This window comes from Erinaceus europaeus, chromosome 12 (genome assembly GCF_950295315.1).
Source record: "Erinaceus europaeus chromosome 12, mEriEur2.1, whole genome shotgun sequence".
Classification (NCBI taxonomy): domain Eukaryota; kingdom Metazoa; phylum Chordata; class Mammalia; order Eulipotyphla; family Erinaceidae; genus Erinaceus; species Erinaceus europaeus.
In genome coordinates this window covers 4,935,415-4,956,096 of record NC_080173.1, presented here as the reverse complement: position 1 = coordinate 4,956,096, position 20,682 = coordinate 4,935,415, and the positions used below count along the sequence as shown (strand labels likewise).

The 20,682-nt window shown below is 53.0% G+C and overlaps 1 protein-coding gene across 3 annotated transcripts in view; it reads right to left on the bottom strand.

Moving 5' to 3' along the window:
• Positions 1-1,842: 1,842 nt before the first annotated feature.
• AXIN2 (axin 2) overlaps positions 1,843-20,682 on the bottom strand; it is a 39,144-nt gene continuing 20,304 nt past the window's right edge. For all 3 annotated transcript variants that reach the window (XM_060202616.1, XM_007524310.3, XM_060202615.1), the window contains exons 4-10: positions 14,891-14,993; positions 11,249-11,389; positions 10,591-11,105; positions 9,688-9,921; positions 8,868-8,963; positions 7,065-7,232; positions 1,843-3,358 (exon numbers count right to left, since the gene is read on the bottom strand). In XM_060202616.1, coding sequence (XP_060058599.1) covers positions 3,232-3,358; positions 7,065-7,232; positions 8,868-8,963; positions 9,688-9,921; positions 10,591-11,105; positions 11,249-11,389; positions 14,891-14,993 — 1,384 coding nt within the window. In that variant the 3' untranslated portion in view covers positions 1,843-3,231. The remainder of the gene's footprint in view (positions 3,359-7,064; positions 7,233-8,867; positions 8,964-9,687; positions 9,922-10,590; positions 11,106-11,248; positions 11,390-14,890; positions 14,994-20,682) is intronic.

Sequence of the window (20,682 nt, the reverse complement as noted above, 5' to 3'; positions counted from 1 at the left end):
GGTAGCGTCCACCCAAGGGGCTGATCATGAGGGAGGTTGTTATTGGGACCATGGGACCGGAGGGGCCTGGAGACCCTCACGAGACACCCGACCCGATGCCACTAACACCCAGCCTGTGGGGAAGCCGACTCCGCAGGTACTGCTCAGGTGGATTCAAGGTCTACACTGCCCCTCTCTGATGGGCTAGTCAGTGATTAACCAGAGAACCCAGGCCAGGGCACATGTGCTGGGATTACTCCCATTTGAGACCCACGCGGCTGGGGGAGGGAGGGGTTTCTGGAAGAACTGGATCTTTTCATTATTATTTGTGATTTAATATTGGTTTAGATAACAGGGGTACAACTCTGTACTGCTTTCCAATCCCTCGACTGAAAGCTACAGCTGGTCTCTGGATTATATTATTTCAACCACTACCTGTCTATATTTGTATATATTCCCTCACCTTTTTTTTTTTTTTTTCTTGTCCCCTATGGTTCCATCTTCTCTTCCTTTCCAAGTCACACCTACCCGTTACTCCATCCACATGTCCCTCCCTTTTTCCTCTTTTCTCTCCGGGTCCTGATGGAGTTGGGGTTCAGGCCATTTTCCCTCTTTCATTTTTCCCATACTTGGGAGTATGGAAAAATTGGATGTTATTTTTTAATCTTCATTTATTGGATAGAGACCATCAAAAATCAAGAGGGAAGGGAGTGACAGAGAAGAAGAGAGACAGAGAGACACCTGCAGCCCTGCTTCACCACTCGCAAAGCTTTCCCCCTGCAGGTGGGGACTGGGGGCTTGAACCTGGTCCTTGTGCACTGTAACATGTGCGCTCAGCCAGTTACACTGCCAGCCGGACCAAAAGAATTGGATCTTAAATGATTTGGGGACTGGGAAGAAAAGGGCTAACAGTTCAAGCTCTTTCTTCAAGGCATTGATCCCCTTTGAGAGTCTAATAAAGCTATAGGTAGATCCCTCCTTAGAGGAAGACACAGTTGTTACAATGACAAAGACTCACAAATCTTCACACCAACGAGCAACTGCTGTTGGTTGAGCCAGGGAAGCAAGTCTACTGAGAAGTTACTTTCTCCCTCACAGATGTCCAGTCAGCCTGTGGGGCGTTGGCTACAACACTCGTTCACAAACACCCATAGTTCTCTGAAGCAAACTGTCCACTCAATGGTGCAGAAGATGCCTCTGCCCCAGTTCCTGAGCCACCTGCCATTCTCCACTTCCTGAGGGGCCCAAATCCTCCTCAAGTCACCAGTGGCAGCTATCTGGCAATCGGAGAGGTGTCTGGTCAGCAGTGAAGTCCAGGGTTCATGGGTGCCGCCTGGGATGACCTGGGAAGCTTATAAAGGTTTTCACCTCTGATACACCCGTTGAGATGCAGGGATTTCTAAGGAGTTTCCATCTCAGCCTCTCACTGGTAAGATTGCTTCTGAGAAAGAAGTGGATGGTGAATGGTAAGAGGGCAGAGGACACCAGAGGCTACGTCTATAACTCTCATCTATGGCAAAACTCTGTCCAGAGGTAGGTGTTCTTGTTTTACATATGCTGTTCTATTCAGCCCCCCATTCTGGAGAGGAGACGAGAGAGAGAGAGAGACAGAGAGGCCTCAGATTCACTCTACCATGCACAGAGGTTCCATGGAGCCATCCATGAGTTCCCAGGACCAGAACCCAGAGCCTCCTCATGGCAAGGTGAATTATCTCCCCTCCCTCTGCAGGCCGATGGTATGAGGGCAGGACAAGGTCAGCGTGGTTAACTGGAGAGAGCTGGGAAATGTAGCCCTGATGTCCACATTCAGAAGGGGGCCCCTGGCCTGCTCCCACCCTGGGCATTCAAAAGATGAGGCCAACATTTTTGAAAAATATAAAATTTTAATAAAGGCTACATCTCTTAATTACAATAATTATTGTACCAAGTAATTTTTCTTAAATGAACTCTTTTATAACGCATAATTTACAGTATAAGTAGAACAAAATGCCATGGCAAAAGTCATTGAGTACAAGACTTGTAATAAAAAGGCATAAAATATATTTATACATAAACCCCTTTCAAAAAACAAGGGAAAGCTTGAGCCCTCAATATAGGGCGACACACGGGGGCGGGGCGGGACCCTCCCCGTGCAGGTACAGGCACTGTACTGGTTTAAAGTCAAGCACTAGAGATAGTGGAGGAATACTCTTTTGCCATACAACATATACAAGACATATAGTACAAGTAACAATGGCAAACAGAAATGTACACGTTAACTTAACACAAAAAACCCGAACGTCAAGATGAAGGCGTCTAGAGGAAAAGCGTCTTCCCACGCAATCATTCGTGTCTTTGCAAGGCAGGGGAGGACGTTCCAGGACTGAGGGGTCTGAAGACTCAACAAAACAGAACAGGGAACAAAACCCCAAAGACCTCTTATCTCGGTAAAAGCGTATCCGGAGACACCAGGAACCAGCGGGCCTCAGACACCGGGTGCCGGGCCTCGGTGAGAAGACACCATGACATTACGTGATGGGCCTCCACGGTGAGGCTTGCCCCTCTGCCATGGTGGGCCATGCCATCCGACATAGCAAGCTCAAAATGGCGGTGATATTACCTAAGGCAGCCCTCAAGACCTTTAAGACAAGATTGAGCAGCATAGAACGGAAAAAATGCACCAAAGTCTGCAAATGTCAATGGTAGGGCACCTTTTTTTTTTTTTTTTAAGTCTATCTTCACAGGGCATAATTCCTCGCTTGGTGAAGAAGGCATGAATGCACTCCTAGCTCAGCTCCTAAGCTTAGACAGGGATGACCGAACACTACCTTTCCCCTTTCCATTGTTGAGAGCAGCATTTCCATAAACTGGGAGGGGGGAGGGAAGGGGGGGGGGGAGTCAATTGTTCAATAAATATCAGTAAGGACTCCTGTTAAGGTAAGCTATACAGAGTTGCTCTTAGTTTATGGATTTCAGACCCCTAGGAAGTCATCTATTATGTATGGCAGTCTCTCCAAAAGTCAGCATCTGCAACAGCCAAGAGTGGTCATCATGTTTTTTAATAAATAGTTCCGGCTTTTCCTAGCTTAGTACTCAGCTCGGGAATAAAAAGGACCGACCCACGCCAAGGCCCAGTGGCCCACTCTTCCCTAGACTTCTGTCTTCTTCATTCATGGTTTTCCTTCAAAACGTTTCGTGGCTGTGACTCATGTCCAAGGAATGGGGGTGAGGGCTTGTGCGACTCCAGTGTGCCCGAGGTCAGAGCTCACAGATTCAGTCTATCCTCTCCACCTTGCCCAGAATCCTGCCTTCGTACATGGGGAGCACCGTCTCGTCGTCCCAGACCTCCTCAAAAACTGCTCCGCAGGCAAATTCGTCACTGGCCTTTTTGAAGTAATATCTAAAAGGGGAAACCCAAAGAATGTCTTGGTAAGACTGCGTTTTTCGTTTGTTTGTTTTGTTTTGTCTGTTTGTTTTGTTATTCCCACTTTGTGTAGAAGAAAAGTGGTCTGCGTGGAGGGTAAAGGTATCTGTAGAGTTCTTGCCTACGGCAGGTGTGCACATAAACACCTGCAGGTCTGGCGGAGGGTGGCAAGGGGGCTGGCCTCAAGTGGCAGGTCTGGTGTCACTCGGAAGGCCAGGCAGGCACCTCTGCCACCTTCAGTCCAGAGCTGCTGCTGCCACCTGGCACACCTGCTGAGGACGGTGCCTGGCAGAGAAGCGTGACTTCTTCCAGCCCTTTCCATGGAAGATGGGGAAAAGGCAAGGGCTCAGCATGCTGGGACCTCACCTGCAGCAGCAAGACCCCAGACTTGACCACCTGGGACCCACACAAGTGTGCAGAAGGCAGGGTGCAGCTGGGTCCTCAGACTCAAGGCTGGCACCCTGTCTTTACGCTGCGCCAGCACCCCAGTAAGCAAAGTATTTGGGGTGGACTCTGGCAGCCAGGGGAGGGGTTGGTTTCTTTGCTGCCAGGTTGGAAGGCAGGACAGGTTGGCTCAATCTTAGCAGGGGAGCGGGGGACAGACCCAGGCCCCATCTTGTTCCTCCTCACCTATCTCTCCAGGGTCATACATGGAAGGCCCTTCTATTAAGCCCTAAGCCTTAGAGTAAAGGTTTCTTCTATCCTACCTGGCCTCCTTGCTTCTAAGGCTGTTTAACTGTATGAACGCAAATGGCCAGTCTCTCTCAGGAGAGTCACAAATGGAAATAAAATGAAGCCCTGACTCCCTTTTGCTCCTCCCCTGTCCCCAGTGAGCCGGGCGTGCACTCTCTCCATAAGCTGTCATCTTCAGTCCATCAAGGCCACTGGTGTGGAGAGGGTCCTGGCTAGGAGGTGAGAGACAACCTCACCACCACCAAAAAAATACATATTAATAATGTCTCAAGGTTATGTTTTATTTTTTTTCTTTGTCTTACAAAAGAAAAAAAATTCTCCTTGGTTAAAGTTAATTCCACCCCCCCCCCCCTTAATGAAGGCAAGCCGAATACTTTCATAGGAGATAAGACTAAATAAAGTGAAACAGCTGGGTTCAGTCAAGTTCTCTGTTTTTAGCACTCCCGGCTGAGTTATACCACGGGTGGGTGGGTGGTGTGTGTGTGTGTGTGTGTGTGTGTGTGTGTGTGTGTGTGTGTGTGTGTGTGTGTGTGTGTGTGTGTCACCGGCGGGGCTCTCAACTGGGTCAGCAGTGCAAATGCTTCCTATCAAGGCAGCAGGGGATGATGTCCAAAAGGCTGAGAGAAGAAGGGAGAGAGAGCAGGGTGTGACACCACAAAGGGGGGAAGGGCGCGGAGGGGGAGTTGCTTTTCCAACTGTGAGTCGGAGACCCCCGTCGAGCCCACCGCTTTGCCCCCAGGCCCTGTGGGTTTACCAAGATTTGAGTTTTTCTGAGCAAACGTTCGATGACCTTTTACATAACGGCCACCTCTTCCAGAGAGGAGAGAGGCCTTCTCCCCGGTCCCACCCCCGAGACTTCAAACACTGTGCTGCTGTCATGTTCCCCAAGCTTTTCCACTGCAACTTGCTTTATGTGGCAAACTCTGCTTTCTTCTGACATCTGGCATCAATAGTGTCTGGCATGTCTGGAGGGGCTGTTCTCCTTTTGAACCCTTGCCATGTTGAGATTACTCAATGCAGCCCAGGTCCCTTGCTCCTCCTAGCCGGGGAGGCTGGAGGCGGTGGGGGAGGTGAGGGGGTGAGAAGTGAGATCCTGGAGCAGTGCTGGGAGGGAGAGACATGTCACCCAGTGCTCACCGCCACCCCTGGCACCCCCAGAAGGACAAGTTCAGGCTGAGAGAGTTGGGGGGGGGGGGGAGAGAGAGAGAGAGAGATAAGGCAGCTGGGAAGGGCCTTGCCACAGCCTGATCCAATCAGCAAAGAATGTTTGAGGGCCGAGCATTTGGGCAAGTCTTTGTGCATTAAAGGAGAGGCTGGGGCTTCAAAGTCAGGCTTATTAAGTGTGTGCCTGAGCAAAAAAATCAGAGCCAGATGTGGCCAGAGTGGCTGAGCACGCAGCGGCCTCCTCGGCACGGCAGCGCCCCCCACCCCACCCCCACCCCGCACTTGGTGACCTTTCTCCCCCGAAGGTCACCTGCAGCTCCACTCAGAGTCCAGCTGAGTCAAAGCCGAGATCAAAATGAATCCCTGGACGGGCACACTTGTGTGATTAGTTTCAGCTTGTATCTGCTCAAGATTTTAAAAAAATAAATAAATAAATAAATAAAGAGGCAGGCTTGCTTGGTCTGCAACTCTTATTGGTGCATTTTCAGAAGTGACTGTGGAGGCAGGGAAGGGACCTGACCTATGTATGCCCTAAGCTCCGTGTGCCCTGTGACCCGCTCCGTCATCTGCTCCCACCTCAAGACCCTGGGTGAAGGTGAAGGTGGCCAGGAAAGGAGGCTGCAGGAGGCAGGGTCTCCCGTGGAGAACTGGGGCCCTGACCCTTGGAGCAGGGACAGGTAGACGGGAACAGGAAGTGGCGGGGGGGGGGAGGGGGCTGTAGCTCCCTCAAGACTCCAGCTAGGAGAGCAACTAGACCCGATAGGTGAGCTTTTCTTTTCTTTTTTCATTTTAACTTTATTTTTTATTTATTATTGGACAGAGAGAAATTGAGAGGGAAGGCGGAGGTAGAGACGGAAAGTGGCAGAGAGACACCTGCAGCCCTGCTTCACCACTTGTGAAGCTTTCCCCCTGCAGGTGGGGACCGGGGGCGTGAACCCGGTTCCTTTCACACTTGTCTGTATGCACTTAACCAGGTGTGCCACTGCCTGGCCCCACCTTTTTTCTTTCTAAGTATTTTTATTTCTTTATTACTGGATAGAGACAGAAATTGAGAGGGGAGGGGTAAATAGGGAGAGAAAGAGAGACAGAGAGACACCTGCAGCCCTGCTTCACCACTCGTGAAACTTTCTCTCTGCAAGGGGGGGACCAGGGGCTTGAACCTAGGACCTTGTGCCCTGGAATGTGAGCACTTAACCAGGCGCACCACTCACACTGCCTGGGCCCAGACCTGACGACTGAGGCCCACCCACAGCTCCTGCCCCTTCCACCATGGATTTCGAAGCACCTTCCTCCTCTACAGGAGATGGGAACCAGAGCAGGGAGCATCTTCACGTAAGGAACACGAGAAGAGCGCCGCTTCTGCATCTCCAGACAATGGTCTCTGCCCTTCACGAAGCCTCAGTGTGGCCAATCTCCCCTCCACCTGAGCTACCTGGATTCTTCCGATCCTGCCTCCTCCTTGGTCTGCCTCCCACACACACACTTCCCTCCCATGTAGCGTCTCTGCACTGTGACCCCTACCTGGCTCTTCCTTCCGGCCCCCTTCTCCAAGTGTGGTTCACCTGGGGGTAGGGGTGGGGGAGCCAGACCAGGTCCCCACTGAGTTCCTTTAGCTGCTGTGATATTTCCGTTTGTGGTGAAGAAGGGACAGAGGAAATGAGAAAGAGCTGGAGAAGGCCAGGTCACCACTGCCATGGGCTTCCCCCAAGGGTTTCCTGAGCCCCCGCTCTCCTCCTGGCCCCTCCCTGGTCTGCCCAGGAAGTGACTCGGAATCTCGGTTCTGAGCAAACCAGCTCTGGAGCAGAGAGAAGCCGCAGGGCCTTACCTGTAATTTCCCTTTTTGCTGAGCTGCTCTTTAAAGTGGCCCAAGGTCAAGCTCTGAGCCTTCAGCATCCTCCTGTACGGAATTTCTTCTCCGCAGAAAAAGTAAGTGACGACCAGCTCGCTGGCCTGCAGCGCGTGGACACCCGCCAGCTTCTTGGGCTCTTTGTGGCTGGAAAGAAAATGGGATGCAGAGTTCAGTCTCCTCTGCCGAGGAAGGCCACAGTTCCAAACAAAAACAGGAGGACGGGGAGCAGGGCCCCTACAGCCAGAGGCCATCACCTCCAGTGGACACACAGTCAGAGCCCTGTGTGTCTGGGCCAGATCGGGTCCCATCCCCCTACTTGTACAAACTGCCTGCATGTCCCTGAATGCCACCGAACATGGGCCACAGAGCAGCTGCTCTCAGTTGGGCACAAAGTGTCTGCTAGTCAACAGACGAGAAACCACCCCATCCACCGGCTAGAGCGGCACAGACGCGGGGAGACTAGCCAGTCCAGAGTCACTCACTCTGGGGAGACACAGTCCGGCGTCACTGACTCCCCATTCTCATTTATTTTGAGGGAAGGAAAGAAAAAGCTACAGACCGGGACAGCTGGTAGACCTAAGGTCAACCAGTTAAAATCGAACAGTCCTGAGTGGTGGTGGCGGCTTAACATCTGACCTCTAACGTGATTCACTGGCGAGGACAAAGAGGAAAACGGGGATTATTTAGACCAAGAGGATTTCTATTGCCGACATTTTATTATTTTTTTTAAATAGTACCATCCCATAGTTAAGGCAAGCCAGGCAGGCATCTGTGTTCACTTGGAAAGAGTGTGAACTTACAGAAAGGATGCCGGTGTGACTGAAGAGGATAACAGTGTTTTCCCCCAAGCTGTCGACAAAGCTGGTCCCCCTTTCTTCGTCTCGTTAAAGATGGAGACCACCTGCCCACTCTGCTGGGGCACAGATGTCCTTAGTATGGCTGAGTGGCCAACTAAACGGGGGCAGGGTCTTTCCATCAGGTTTTGGGGTCCCTGCTGCTGGCTTTTTTTCTTCCCCTTCCAGGGTTACTGTTGGGGCTCGGTGCCAGCACTACGAATCCACTGCTCCTCATAGCCATCTTTGCCCGTTTTTATTGGAGAGGACAAAAAGAAATTGACAGAGGAGAGGGAGAAAGAGAGGGAAAGAGAAAGATAGACACCTGCAGCTCTGCTTCATCGCTTGTAAAGTGACCCCCTCCCCCGTAGGTGGGGAGCCGGGGGCTCGAACTGGGATCTTTGCACTTAGTACTCTGTGCGCTTAACTGGGTGAGCCACCACCAGGCCCCCTGCTGCTGGTTTCTATCTCAGTCTTTATTTGAGGAACCCTGGCCTCCCACTGCTAAGGGAAAGTTCCTATGTATGGACAAGACACAGTGAGTGTATCTGCAAGGCAGACTCAGTTCTCCTGTGACTGGTGGCGGCAGTGTGTTCCTTGTTCATGGGCATTAATGCGAATGGGCCCCAGGTGACTTTACAGGCACAGGCCGTACACCACACACTCACACCACACACACACACACCACATACACCACACACACGCAACACCCCCCACACACACACCATACACACTCACACCACACACACACACACCACACACACCACACCCACGCAACACACACACACCCCCACACACACCATACACACTCACACACACACACCACACACACACACCCCCCCCACACACACACACAACATCCCCACCCCCCCCACACACACACCAGCCCCAGACAGCAAGTGCCCTGAGAATGCAGATCTCCGTCATGTCAGACAAAGACACTCACCCTTCTGCAGCCAGGCCCAGGTTGGAGAAGGCTGTGGTTGCTGTCAGACCCGCAGCCGAGTGGTTCTTGTCCCTCTGCTGACCGGCTGTGCAGCACCTGAGGCCAAGGAGTCAGAGGTCAGTTAACTGTCCCCTGGGACAAGAGAGGACACCTTTGGGTGGCCTTCTTAGGAGACAGACACCTACACCCCTGGAGGGTGTCTGGACAGAATCACCCAGCACCCCAAGTCCCCTGCAAAGGGCTGAAGACTCTACATCTCATCACTAACCAGCCACTAAGGACTGGGAACTCCGTGAAGGAGAGTTGTAAGAAAATCCTGAAACTCCACCTGTTTTTTCTTTTCCTCCAGGGTTATCCCTGGGGCTCAGTGCCAGCACCATAAACCCACTGCTCCTGGTGGCCATTTTCTTCCCATTTTACTGGACAGAACAGAGAGGAATTAAGAGAGAGGTGGGAGAGATAGAGGGAGAAAGTTAAGACACCTGCAGACCTACTTCGCCACTTGTGAAGCATCCCCCGTGCAGGTGGGGCTCAAACCCGGATCCCTGTGCTTAGTACTATGTGCACTTAACCGGGTGCACCACCTCTCGGCCCCCCTCAGCCTCTCATTTTTAGGTGTGACTGGCCCAACAGATAAATGCAGGGTATCACTTCAGAATGAACATAAATAACTAAAAGGAAGAAGTTGGCCAGAACCTTACTGAGGCCCTAAGTGATTCCTCCTCCCCAAGGAGGGTCAAGGCCCAGGTGGGTCCTTGTCTCTGATCCCCACCCCACCCCCACCTGCCCCTTCTGCCTTGGAGTTACCCTTGTCACTCACCTCTGCTTTGGGGGCTTTGACACCTCCGCCAGCCGACGACAGGCCTCCTCCAGCTGGGCCAAGGTATTGGGTGGGGTCAGGGGAGGCATCGCAGGGTCCTGGGTGAATGGGTGGGTCCGAGGGGTGGCGCGGGGGTGCCCGTTGGTTCCCCCCCACAAGTGGTGCCGGCCGGTACGTTCAGCTGGGGACCCGCGGGTGGGTTCCAAGGGGTGGGCCTTCTTGGCGTTCTGGGCACTGGACAGGAACAAAGAAAAGAGAAGGCACTGGATTAGGACAACTGGGAAATGTGGCTTCTCCCCTGGTTCCTGTATTCTGCCTTGAGAGAGGAAGGGAGGGGGGAAATATCACACGGAGAAGCGAGGCTGCCGAGGCTGGGCGTTTCTGTGGTCTTCTCGGGGTGCCATCTAATATTAAGAGAGGAGAAGTCGACAGTCGCACTTGTTTGGGGCTGATATGCAAACACAGCCAGGGCCCCCCCACCCCATCCCCCATACCTCCAAGGTGAGGGGCTGCCTGCGGGTGCCGTGTGTTCTGTGCTCATTTCATCCTCTAGCAGCCACCAGACATCCTGTGGCCTCTCTCCTTCCTCTCTGGGAAGCCACAGTGGCCCCCGCTCTGCCTGCAGCCCTCCAGCCTTGGGGAGCAGGGGCAGGTGTCTTTCTCATTTCGCTTGGGCAGGGAAGCAAGACTCAAACCCGGCCCAGAGAGCCTGTTCTGTCTCTAGGGCTCCTGTTGTGGGCAGTGGGTTTTGTGGAGGAGAGGGAGACAAGTGACCCAGGCATCTGTGCTGACCCCCAACTCAACCCCGAACCTCCGTCCTGGACATTGGTGCACCCACCCACCCACCTATCCACACACCTCCCCAGGGTTCGAGCAAGGGGAGAAACGCACGAGGACACTCACCCCAACTGCTCTGCTGGGCCGGGCTCCAGCGCCTTGGGGTGACTCTTCCACTTCAAGCAGCTGTAGTACTCAGAGCCCCCGGAGCAGAGGCAGCGCACCCTCCGGGCAGCTTCAGCCTCGATCTCCTCCTTGGTCTTGGGGACCGCGTGGTGGTGGATGTAATGGTGGTGGACGTGCTTGGTTGTCTGCTTGGTCACGAAGCCCTTGGCCCCCAGGAGGGGGCAGCCAGCCGGCGAGGGGGCAGCGGCAGGGGGCAGCTTGCCCCCGGGCGGGAGGAGGGCGTGGTACAGCGGGTGATGGTGGTGGTGGCGGTCAGGGGAGCGGGAGCGGGGGCTGTAGCGGCCCACGCCCGGAGACTGACAGCCAGGGGTCTTGAGGACCCGGGACAGGTGGTCGTCCAAAATGGTCTGTGGGTCTTCCTCGTAGCTGCCGGAGGGCAGGAGACACAGGGTGTGCTGGGGGGCGCCGGCCTCCCGCGAGCTCAGTGCCAACTCGGAGCTCTCCTTCTCTTCATCCTGGAATGGAAGGTGGAAGGGAGGGGAGTGACCCAGGAAGCAGAGGGGCGCCCCTGGTGCAGGGGAGAGGTGGTGGTCCCTCGCGGGGCTGGCGAGCTCCCGGCCACCTGCTTGACTTGGAAGGGGGCAGGGGCCGGCGCTACCTCTCGGATCTGCTGCAGACGTTCCTCCAGGCTGTGCCTGCTCTCCATCTCCAGCTTCAGCTTCTCCAGCCGGGAGATCAACTCGGCCGCGAAGGCGGCAGGTTCCACGGGGGTCATCTCCTTGGGCAGGCGGTGGGTTCTCTGCAGAGACACGGGGAGGAGAGAGACACGGCTCGGTTAACCGGGGCTGGCCAAGCTTGGGCTGCTGCTGCTGCCAGTGGTGGAGGCCGGGCCGGAGCCACCCGGGTCCCCGGCTGCTCTCCGTGGCTCTGTGCTTGGCTCAGCGGCCAGGCGGCTCAGCGGCTTTATATGTGGGAGCCCGGCCTCATGGAGAGCCATGGTCCCCGCCAGCGTTTGCCTTGGGCAGGAGCAGTTGGTCGCACTCCGAGAGGTCCCGCTTGTTCTCTCTGTAGTACAACCAGCCCATCAGTAGCTACTCTGAAGTAGAAAATCTTCAAAGACTGTTGTCAAACATCAAAAAAAAAAAGAAAAAAAGGCAGCCCTCTGAGGTGGGGAGGGGAGAAACCAACTCGAGGAGGAATAGAAAATAGAGTCTAAACAGAAAGAGGGCTGGAAATAAAAAAAAATAGAAGATTGGAAGGGAGGTGGAGGTGGGGGCAGGAAAAAGAAGAAGGGGAGGGGGAAGAAGAGAAAAAGTGGGGGAGGGAGCCAGCCGGCCCCGGACCAGAAGAAGTGGTAATTTCCTTGCCGGCCGCACACTGCGCACCTTTGAGGTGGTGTTGTCTCAACACTGTCCTGGATCTCCCCCGTTTTTTCTCCGCCCCTCCTCCCCATCTCTTTGTACAGAAAATGAAGAAAGGGGCTGCAGGCTAGTAGCAGAACACTGCTGAGTCTGGCTGCCTGAAGCTGATCCATCAAGGGGAAAGGGAACATCTCCAAACCGAGTGCGGAATATAAAAAGGCCCAGGAACGCCTGCCAACAGCAGAGAGCACAAGGACCTGCACCGCCCACTCCGTCCCCTCCTGCGGTCTTCTCCCCCTCCCCACACCGCCTTGTGCCCTCTACCTTTCCCTTTCGTTCTGTTCTGCCCCTCTCCCGAAGGGTGGGGTGGGGAGAGGCACAGGAGGTCTATCTGTAGAGGCCAGCGTGCCCCCCCCCCCCCAGATGAACCTACCTCAACATGCCGACCCCTGGGCTGAGCCCTACACACTACCCCACATGCATGCCAGCTCCCTTGGGCCCCCATCAAAGCACCATGTGATGGGGAAAGTCGATTTACACACCCCAGGACAGAATCATCCCACTTACAGACCTGGGCAACAAAGATTTTCCTTTTACTGATACACAAAATCCCTCCATGGTCTCTAAACATGTGTGTGTGTGTGTGTGTGTGTGTGTGTGTGTGTGTACGCTTTTAACTTTTAAAAACTTTTTATTTATTATTAAATCGACAGAGAGAAACTGAGAGGTGAGGAGGAGATAGAGAGGAAGACAGAGACACCTGCAGCCCTGCTTCACCACTCGTGAAGACTTCCCCCTGCAGGTGGGGACCGGGGAGGGGGGGAGGCTTGAACCTGGGTCCTTGCGCACTGCAATGTGTGTGTGCTTAACCAGGTGTGCCACTGCCTGGCTGTGTGTGTGTCAACAATGTTGCCTTGGGGGAGGGTATTGTCTTCAAGGAGGGTGGTGTCTGCAGGCCCGTAGCAAAGCAATCTTAACTTGCTCATGGTATGGCAAGGCTGGGTCTGCCCGGGATGGGGGCCTTCCAGGGCAGAGCTGCCCCAGCAGCAACCTGCACACTGAGGCCAAGTGGGGTTAGCGACTCCGTGTGCTGATGTTCTAAAGGCAACACCGCCAATGGACCCACTGAGTCACGAGGCTGGTGGGAAGGATTCCTGCAGAGTACATGCTGTGAACTGACATGCTCACACACACACCCCCCAGGACGACTCGGGGCCAGGCAGGAAGCACAGAGGGTGAAGATGTCTCGAGGAGAGGGGTCCACATGCGGGCTGCCCTCTGGGAAGTGAAAATTGAAGGGAAGGTTCCAGAAAAAGTCCCTCACACCGTGCTCACTTCTCATCTCCGCCACTTGCCAGCACTTGGTTCACTCAGCATTTATTAGGTGCGGCTACTACAGCAGAGACTAAAAGCCCAAGTCCCGGGCTGGGAACAAGGCAAAGCTACCGCCTGCCCTCCAGGACTCCTGAAGTCAGCAGGAGAAAGGGCCAAACAGATACGCAGATGGCTAGAAGGACCAGGCTGTGCAGTCAACACCAGGACAACCTGCCAGGGGCGTAATCTCCCTGGAATAAGAGACAGAGTCCTCTAATCTTCTCCATAACTCACTCCAGCGAGCTAGAACTTATTAGGCACTGTTACGTGCCAGGCACTGTTCTGGTCTCTGCGGATACAGACCTCAAAAGGAAGAAACAAGGGAGTCGGGCGTAGCACAGCGGGTTAAGCGCAGGTGGCGCAAAGCACAAGGACCAGCATAAGGATCCCGGTTCGAACCCCGGCTCCCCGCCTGCAGGGGAGTCGCTTCACAGGCGGTGAAGCAGGTCTGCAGGTGTCTATCTTTCTCTCCCCCTCTCTGTCTTCCCCTCCTCTCTCCATTTCTCTCTGTCCTATCCAACAACGACAACAACAATAATAACTACAACAATAAAACAACAAGGGCAACAAAAGGGAATAAATAAATAAAATAAATATTTAAAAAAATAATAATAAATAATAAATAAAAAAAAAAAGGAAGAAACAAACCACCCTGCTTTCAGGCAGTTTATGTTCTCGTGGACAACTTTTCTTATTTTGATTTAAGAAAATGCCACGGTTGGGGAGGGGCTGGGCATTGGTGCACCCAGTTAGACACACACAGTACTAAGCCCAAGGACTCGCACAAGCGCCCGAGGTTGGAACTCCCAGCTCCCCACCTGCAAGAGGGAAGCTTTACAAGCGGCAAAACAGGTCTGCAGGTGTTTCTCCTTCTCTCTCCCTCCCCCTCCTCTCTCAATTTCTCTGTCCTGTCCACTGGCATGGGAAAACACGGCCCCCGGGGAGCTGTGTATTTGTAGTGCAGGCACCAAGCCCCAGCGATAATCCTGGAGGCAAAATAAGTAAATTGGATTAAATAAAAGAAAAAGAAAATGCCAAGTTCGGGGCCAGGCAGTGGCGCACCTGGCTAAGCGCACACATTACTGTGTCCGAGGTCCTGGGTTCAAGCCCCTGGGCCCCACCTGCAGGGGGAAAGCGTCACAAGTGATGGAGCAGGACTGCAGGTGTCTCTCTCTAAATTTCTCTGCCTTTATCCAATAATAAATAAAATCAAGCTAGGAAAAAAAGAAAGAGAGAGAGGAAGGAAGGGAGGGAGGGAGGGAGGGAGGGAGGGAGGGAGGGAGGGAGGAAGGAAGGAAGGAAGGAAGGAAGGAAGGAAGGAAATACCATGGTCTCAGTAGGACATCTTGAGTTCCATAAAGATCCAGCTCTCTTCGACGTCATAGCCAATGAAACACATTAAGCAACACCTCTTCCCCATGTCTTCCCCCCACCTGCCTGCAGAGACCCTGGGTACAGCTCTTGCCTCTCCCTCCCCAGTCCCGTCTTCCCGTCTGCCCTCAGTTCCTACCCCGTCTTCTCAGGACTCATGATGGCTGACAGTTACCCCTCCTGCCTATACTCACCGGAAAATGAGGTAGAGACACTTGGCCATTGGCCTTCACGCTGCGATGCATCTCCCGCTGGAGTTGCTTCTTACTCCCCACGCGGTAAGGAGGGATTCCATCTCTGTGGGGAAGGGAAAGATGACCCACAGGCCGGTGAGGGTGCTGCCAGTGGATAGCGTCACCCACCTTGCCAGAGCACCCTTGGATCTAGACGCCCTGATGGCTCCCCACAGGGAAAGGCCGTTCATTTCAAGACCAGCCGCTGAACCTCCCACCCCTCAATCATCTGTTTTTTAAGTATGTTCTATTATTTATTATTAATTTTTAATATATTTTATTTATTTTTATTATTATTGATGCCGTCGTTGTTGGATAGGACAGAGAGAAATGGAGAGGAGGAGAAGACAGAGAAGGGGAGAGAGAGATAGACACCTACAGACCTGCTTCACTGCCTGTGAAGTGACTCCCCTGCAGGTGTGGAGCCGGGGGCTCGAACCGGGATCCTTATGCCGTTCCTTGCGCTTTGCGCCATGTGCGCTTAACTCACTGCGCTCCTGCCTGACTCCCTATTTATTAATTTTTTATTATCGGATAGAGACAGAGAAATTGAAAGGGGAGGGGGAGATAGAAAGGAAGAGAAACGGAGAGACACCTGGAGCTCTGCTTCACCACTCATGAAGCTTTCTCACTCTACACGTGGGGACCAGGGGCTCAAACCTGCATCCCTGCACACTGCAATGTGTGTGTGCTCAACCAGATGTGCCACCACCTGGCCCCCATCAATCATTTCTCTACACCTGGCTGTCTTAGGCAGAAGAACATCAGCTTGGAAAGAGTGCCGTCTCTCAGCATGGGCCTTGGAACAGGGTTATGCGTACTCCAGCCGGCCCAGAGAATAAAGGCATTAATCCACCCGTTTTCAAGTTGTCTCAGGAAGAATCTTGATTTGAAGGCCATTCAGTCCTCCCCACAGTCTATTCTCACTGTGATATGCTCTCCAATTTAGGAAACCAGGGCCTTACAGAGCACCCCAAGGCTGGTCCTGGAGGCGGCTCGGTGGTACAGCACTGGACCCACAGGAAAAATATCCCAGGGCTAACTATTGCAAGGAAGGGCCTACATCCGCTAAGCATGGGTGAAGATGTGCGTGATTTTTGAAGACTTTTTTTTATTATCTTTATTTATTGGATAGGCAGTCAACCATCAAGAGGGAAGGGGGAGATAGAAAGGGAGAGAGACAGAGAGACACCTGCCGCCCTGTTTCACTTGCAAAGCTTTCCCTCTGCAGATGGGGACCAGGGCCTTGAACCTGAGTCCTTGTGCACTGTGACAACCAGGTGCGTCACAACCCAGCCCTTGCGTAAATATTTCTAGTCAACCTCCTGGTAGTTTTCAAGTATCTTCCACTCAGAAAATAGCAGCATACTTTTGGAGTTCCCTCCTTCTCTCAGATCCTACTAAAAAAAAAAAAGTCCGGGAGTTGGGCGGTAGTGCAGCGGGTTAAGTGCACATGGCGGAAAGCGCACAGACCAGCATCAGGATCCCAGTTCGAACTTCCGGCTCCCCACCTGCAAGGAGTTGCTTCACAGGCGGTGAAGCAGGTCTGCAGGTGTCTATCTCTCTCCCCGTCTGTCTCCCCCTCCTCTCTTCATTTCTCTCTGTCCTATCCAACAAGTACAACAATAACAACAATGACAATAAACAAGGGCAACAAAAGGGAAAAAATTAAGTTTTTTTTTTAAAAGTCTGTATCACTACTATAACTCCATCCTGACCTCCCTGGGCAATGTTTCCCAGAACCTCACTTCTCCAAAGCCCTGCCCCACTAGGGAAAGACAGAAACAGGCTGGGGGATGGATCCACCTGCCAACGTCCATGTCCAGCAGAGAAGCAATTACAGAAGCCAGAACTCCCACCTTCTGCTCCCCATAGAGATCTTTGGTCCATGTTCCGAGATAGATAAAGAACAGGGAAGCTTCCAATGGAGGGGATGGGACACAGAATTCTGGTGGTGGGAACTGTGTGGAATTGTCCCCGTTGTCTTAGTCTTATTAATCATAATAAATTTTTAAGATTTTGTTCTCGGAGGCGGCTAAATGGTTGGAGTATGACTCTTTCCCCACAAAGGTCCCTTCCGGAGGGCCACTTATTTGCAGAAGGCTTCAGGTTCAAACATTTTCATACTGAATCATACATACTTGAAGGTCATAAATACTGAAATTAGGTGTGTGGCTATTTCCATTTCCCTCGGGGGTGGGAGGTGTTTGGTCCATTACAGGGTAGGAGGAGGAAAAACATCTTTCGGAGTTCATCAGCACTAGATGAGAGTCAGCAGGACCTGTAAATCCTTGGGGGACTGCCAGGGCAGCTTGCTGACTCCTACCTCCTTATATACAGGAGGGTCCTAGAGTTCTTAATGTTTTTACATTTTCTGGAAGCCTGCTGACCTAGGCCAGAGGGCAGAATCACTGAGTAATGACCCAGACCACACAATACATCCATCCAGGGGTCTGTCACCTGGTTAAGAAGCACTGTATGGTGAATAAAGGGGAAACGGGAGAACACAATGAAGCCAGGCCTCAACACAAGTATCAACCTGCCCCAGAGGGAGGCCAGGAGAGGACAGAGACGGGGCATCACAGAACAGCTTGTTCAGCTCACTGGGCCAACTGTCCTCGACCGCCCCTTGCTCACTCAGGCCCAGGGCGTGACCGGGCTCTCCACAGTCAAGTGGGACTGGAAGTTCTCAGACCAGTCACTTATTGAACCACTTGATGTTAATCAACCAAAAAATGGATGAGTTTCACCTTGGGGGTAGTTTACAAGCCATGGGAGAAAAACCCGGGACTCTGGAGCCCACCTGACAGGCTCAGTGACCAAGCTTCACAGGAGTCAGATTCCAGTATCCTAGGTGGTCTCTCCTCTGTCCCCAAGTCGCTCTTGTGACTTAGTGCCCTCGGAGATGCAATCCCTCTTTTTTTTTTTATTTATTTTTAATTCTCTTTCTTTATTGATGGGATAGAGACAGTCAGAAACCGAGAGGGGGGAGGGATAGAAAGGGTGAGAGACAGAGAGACACCCGCAGCCCTGCTTCACCACTTGTGAAGTCTTCCCTCTGCAAGTGGGGACCGGGGGGCTTGAACCCGGGTCCTTGCGCATTGTGACATGTGCGCTCAACCAGGTGCGCCACCACCCGGCCCCCCTGCAATCCCTCTTTGATGGGACAAGAGCCAGAGCTGGCATCTTACAGAAGCCCAGAGTCGCAGTCATAGCTGTTAAACCTCGGATCGAGACATGGGGCTGCCGGGCTCCACATTCAGCTCCCGGAAAGGTCAGTCTTCCTGACTATATCCCAGTGTGGGGGCGCCATTATCTAAGCTCCACAGAAGTGACTTGGTATTGTGAGAGGGCGAAGGGGCCATCCCGGAACGTTCTGGAAAGTCCCCTGCCAACGCTGAAGGTGCACTGGCTCTGGGGCGTGCCAGGTGGTTCCCAAGGCAAGGTTAACATGCCTAAGTTTGTCACCTACAATCCCTTGTGGGAGGGGGCCTGGAGGGGTGCCCGGGGCTGAATGGCATGGTGATCTATGCAGCTTCTGCCGTCCTGAGGCTGCACCAGACCTCTTCGTGGTGAGCTTGGGGGGCAGGGGTCAAGCAGCCTGAGGGTCCCATGAGGACAGGGCTTCGAGAGCCCAAGAGGAGGCATCTAGTCATCTCCTCTGAGAATGTCTCCTCCTCTGCCCATCTGTTCTCTTTGCTCATCAGTGATGAAACTTGTTTTTGTTTTTCACAGAAGAGACGGGGCAGGGGAGGGAGGCGTTAGGGAAACAGATCATCCTAGCTGACTGAGGACAAACACACATTGTCATTTTTTAAATTTTTGTTGTAGTTATTGTTGTTGATGACGGTGTCACCGTAGTTGGATAGGACAGAGAGACATGGAGAGAGGAGGGCAAGACAGAGAGGGGGAGAGAAAGACAGACACCTGCAGACCTGCTTCACTGCCTGGGAAGCGACTCCCCCGCAGGTGGGGAACCAGGGGCTCGAGCCGGGATCCTTATGCTTTGCGCCACCTGTGCTTAAACCCGCTGCGCAACCACCCAACCCCCACAAATTATCATTTTTAAGAAGAAACCTTGAGGTTTTTTTTTCTTTCAGAATTATTTTGTATTTATTATTGAATAGAGATGGACAAATTGAGAGGGAAGGGGGAGACAGAGAGGGAGAAAGACAGAGCTCTCCAGCTCTACTTCACCACTCATAAAGCTTTCCCCCTGTAGGTGGGGACCAGGGGCTTGAACCTGGGTCCTTGTGTACTGTAATGTGTGCGCTTAACCAGGCCTCACAAACTCCCAAGCGACACATACCCATGGCCTTTCTGGGAAGAAAAGGGAGATTTCAGTTTGTAGCGGTTCAAGTGGGTTTCACAGGAGCCTATGAGGAAATGGGGTTCTAATTCCCCCCAATTCTCTGTGTCCCACCTCTCCCCGCTATGCCCCCCCACCCCCGACAAAGACCTTCCAGATCATCACCTCATGCCAGGAGGGGCCCTCGCTTCTTGATTTAGCCTCTAAACTGTGAGCTGAAGAGCTCCAGAGCTCCGGAGTCTGGTCCCTGTACACGCTTCAATTGTACACATTTTAGCTGACGAGAGCCCACTGCCGGGCCCAGCTGTTTCTGGGGAGCACTGGTTTTGAAGTGTGGACTCCACTTAGCTGCCATTAAGCCGAGCCAATTAGCTTAGCCTTCTGACTCGCGGGGCCTGCCTAACCTGGACGTCATCTTTCCCGGCACTTTGAAATCGTAGGCTCTTGAGCACGTGTCGTGTGTGTGTGTGTGTGTGTGTGTGTGTGTGTGTGTGTGTGTGTTCCTCATCTGGCAGCCGCTCTGAGGGCAGCCTCTGATCACAGTTGACATCAGAAGCCTGGTCTGTAAGATAAGGTAATATTTGAAGTTCACTCAGAGGCTTCCCCTGGTGTCCAAAGTAAATCCACGAATAAGATAATAGAGAAATTAAAATAAATGATCCGTGCCACCCTCTGTGCGGAGTGCCAGTGTCCGGCTGTGTTGTCCTGATTTGGTGACACCCAGAGCAGGAGCAACGGACAAAGAAGGGGATCTGGGACTGGGCGGTAGCACAGTGGGTTAAGCACAGGTGGCACAAAGCACAAGGACCGTCGTGAGGATCCCGGTTCAAGCCCCCAATTCCCTACCTGCAGGGGGGGCTGCTTCATAAGCGGTGAAGCAGGTCCGCAGGTGTCTGTCTTTCTCTCCCCCTCTCTGTCTTCCCCTCCTCTCTCCATTTCTCTCTGTCCTGTCCAACAACAACCACAATGGCAACAATAACCATTAACAAGGGCAACAAAATGGGAAAATGGCTTCTAGGAGCAGAGGATTCGTAGTGCCGGCAGCGAGCCCCAGCGATAACCCTGGAGGCCATTAAAAAAAAAAAAAGCCATTTCTTCAGAGAAAATACGCTTCGGAGAATCAGGCTCCCAGGGTGGCATTCTCTCAGAGGTCAAACTGCGAAGATCCAGGCCACAGTCATCTTCAACCGGGCTTTTTGTCGTGCAGGCAAACAGAAGTCAGTGGTGGGTATGGGGGAGCGGAGGGGCAGTCCAAAGGCAGTGACTTCTTTATTTACTTCCCTCCCAGCCCCATTCTGGAGCCCCCCAGACCCAGTGCAAGCTCTGCCCCTTACAAAAGGCAACCAGAACTGAGCCGGTTCTGTCGCCAAGCCAATGAGAGGACTGCTTTCCCTGGCTTGTGTCTAATGAACTCCAACCCCCTGGAGGCTATTGAAGGCTGTCT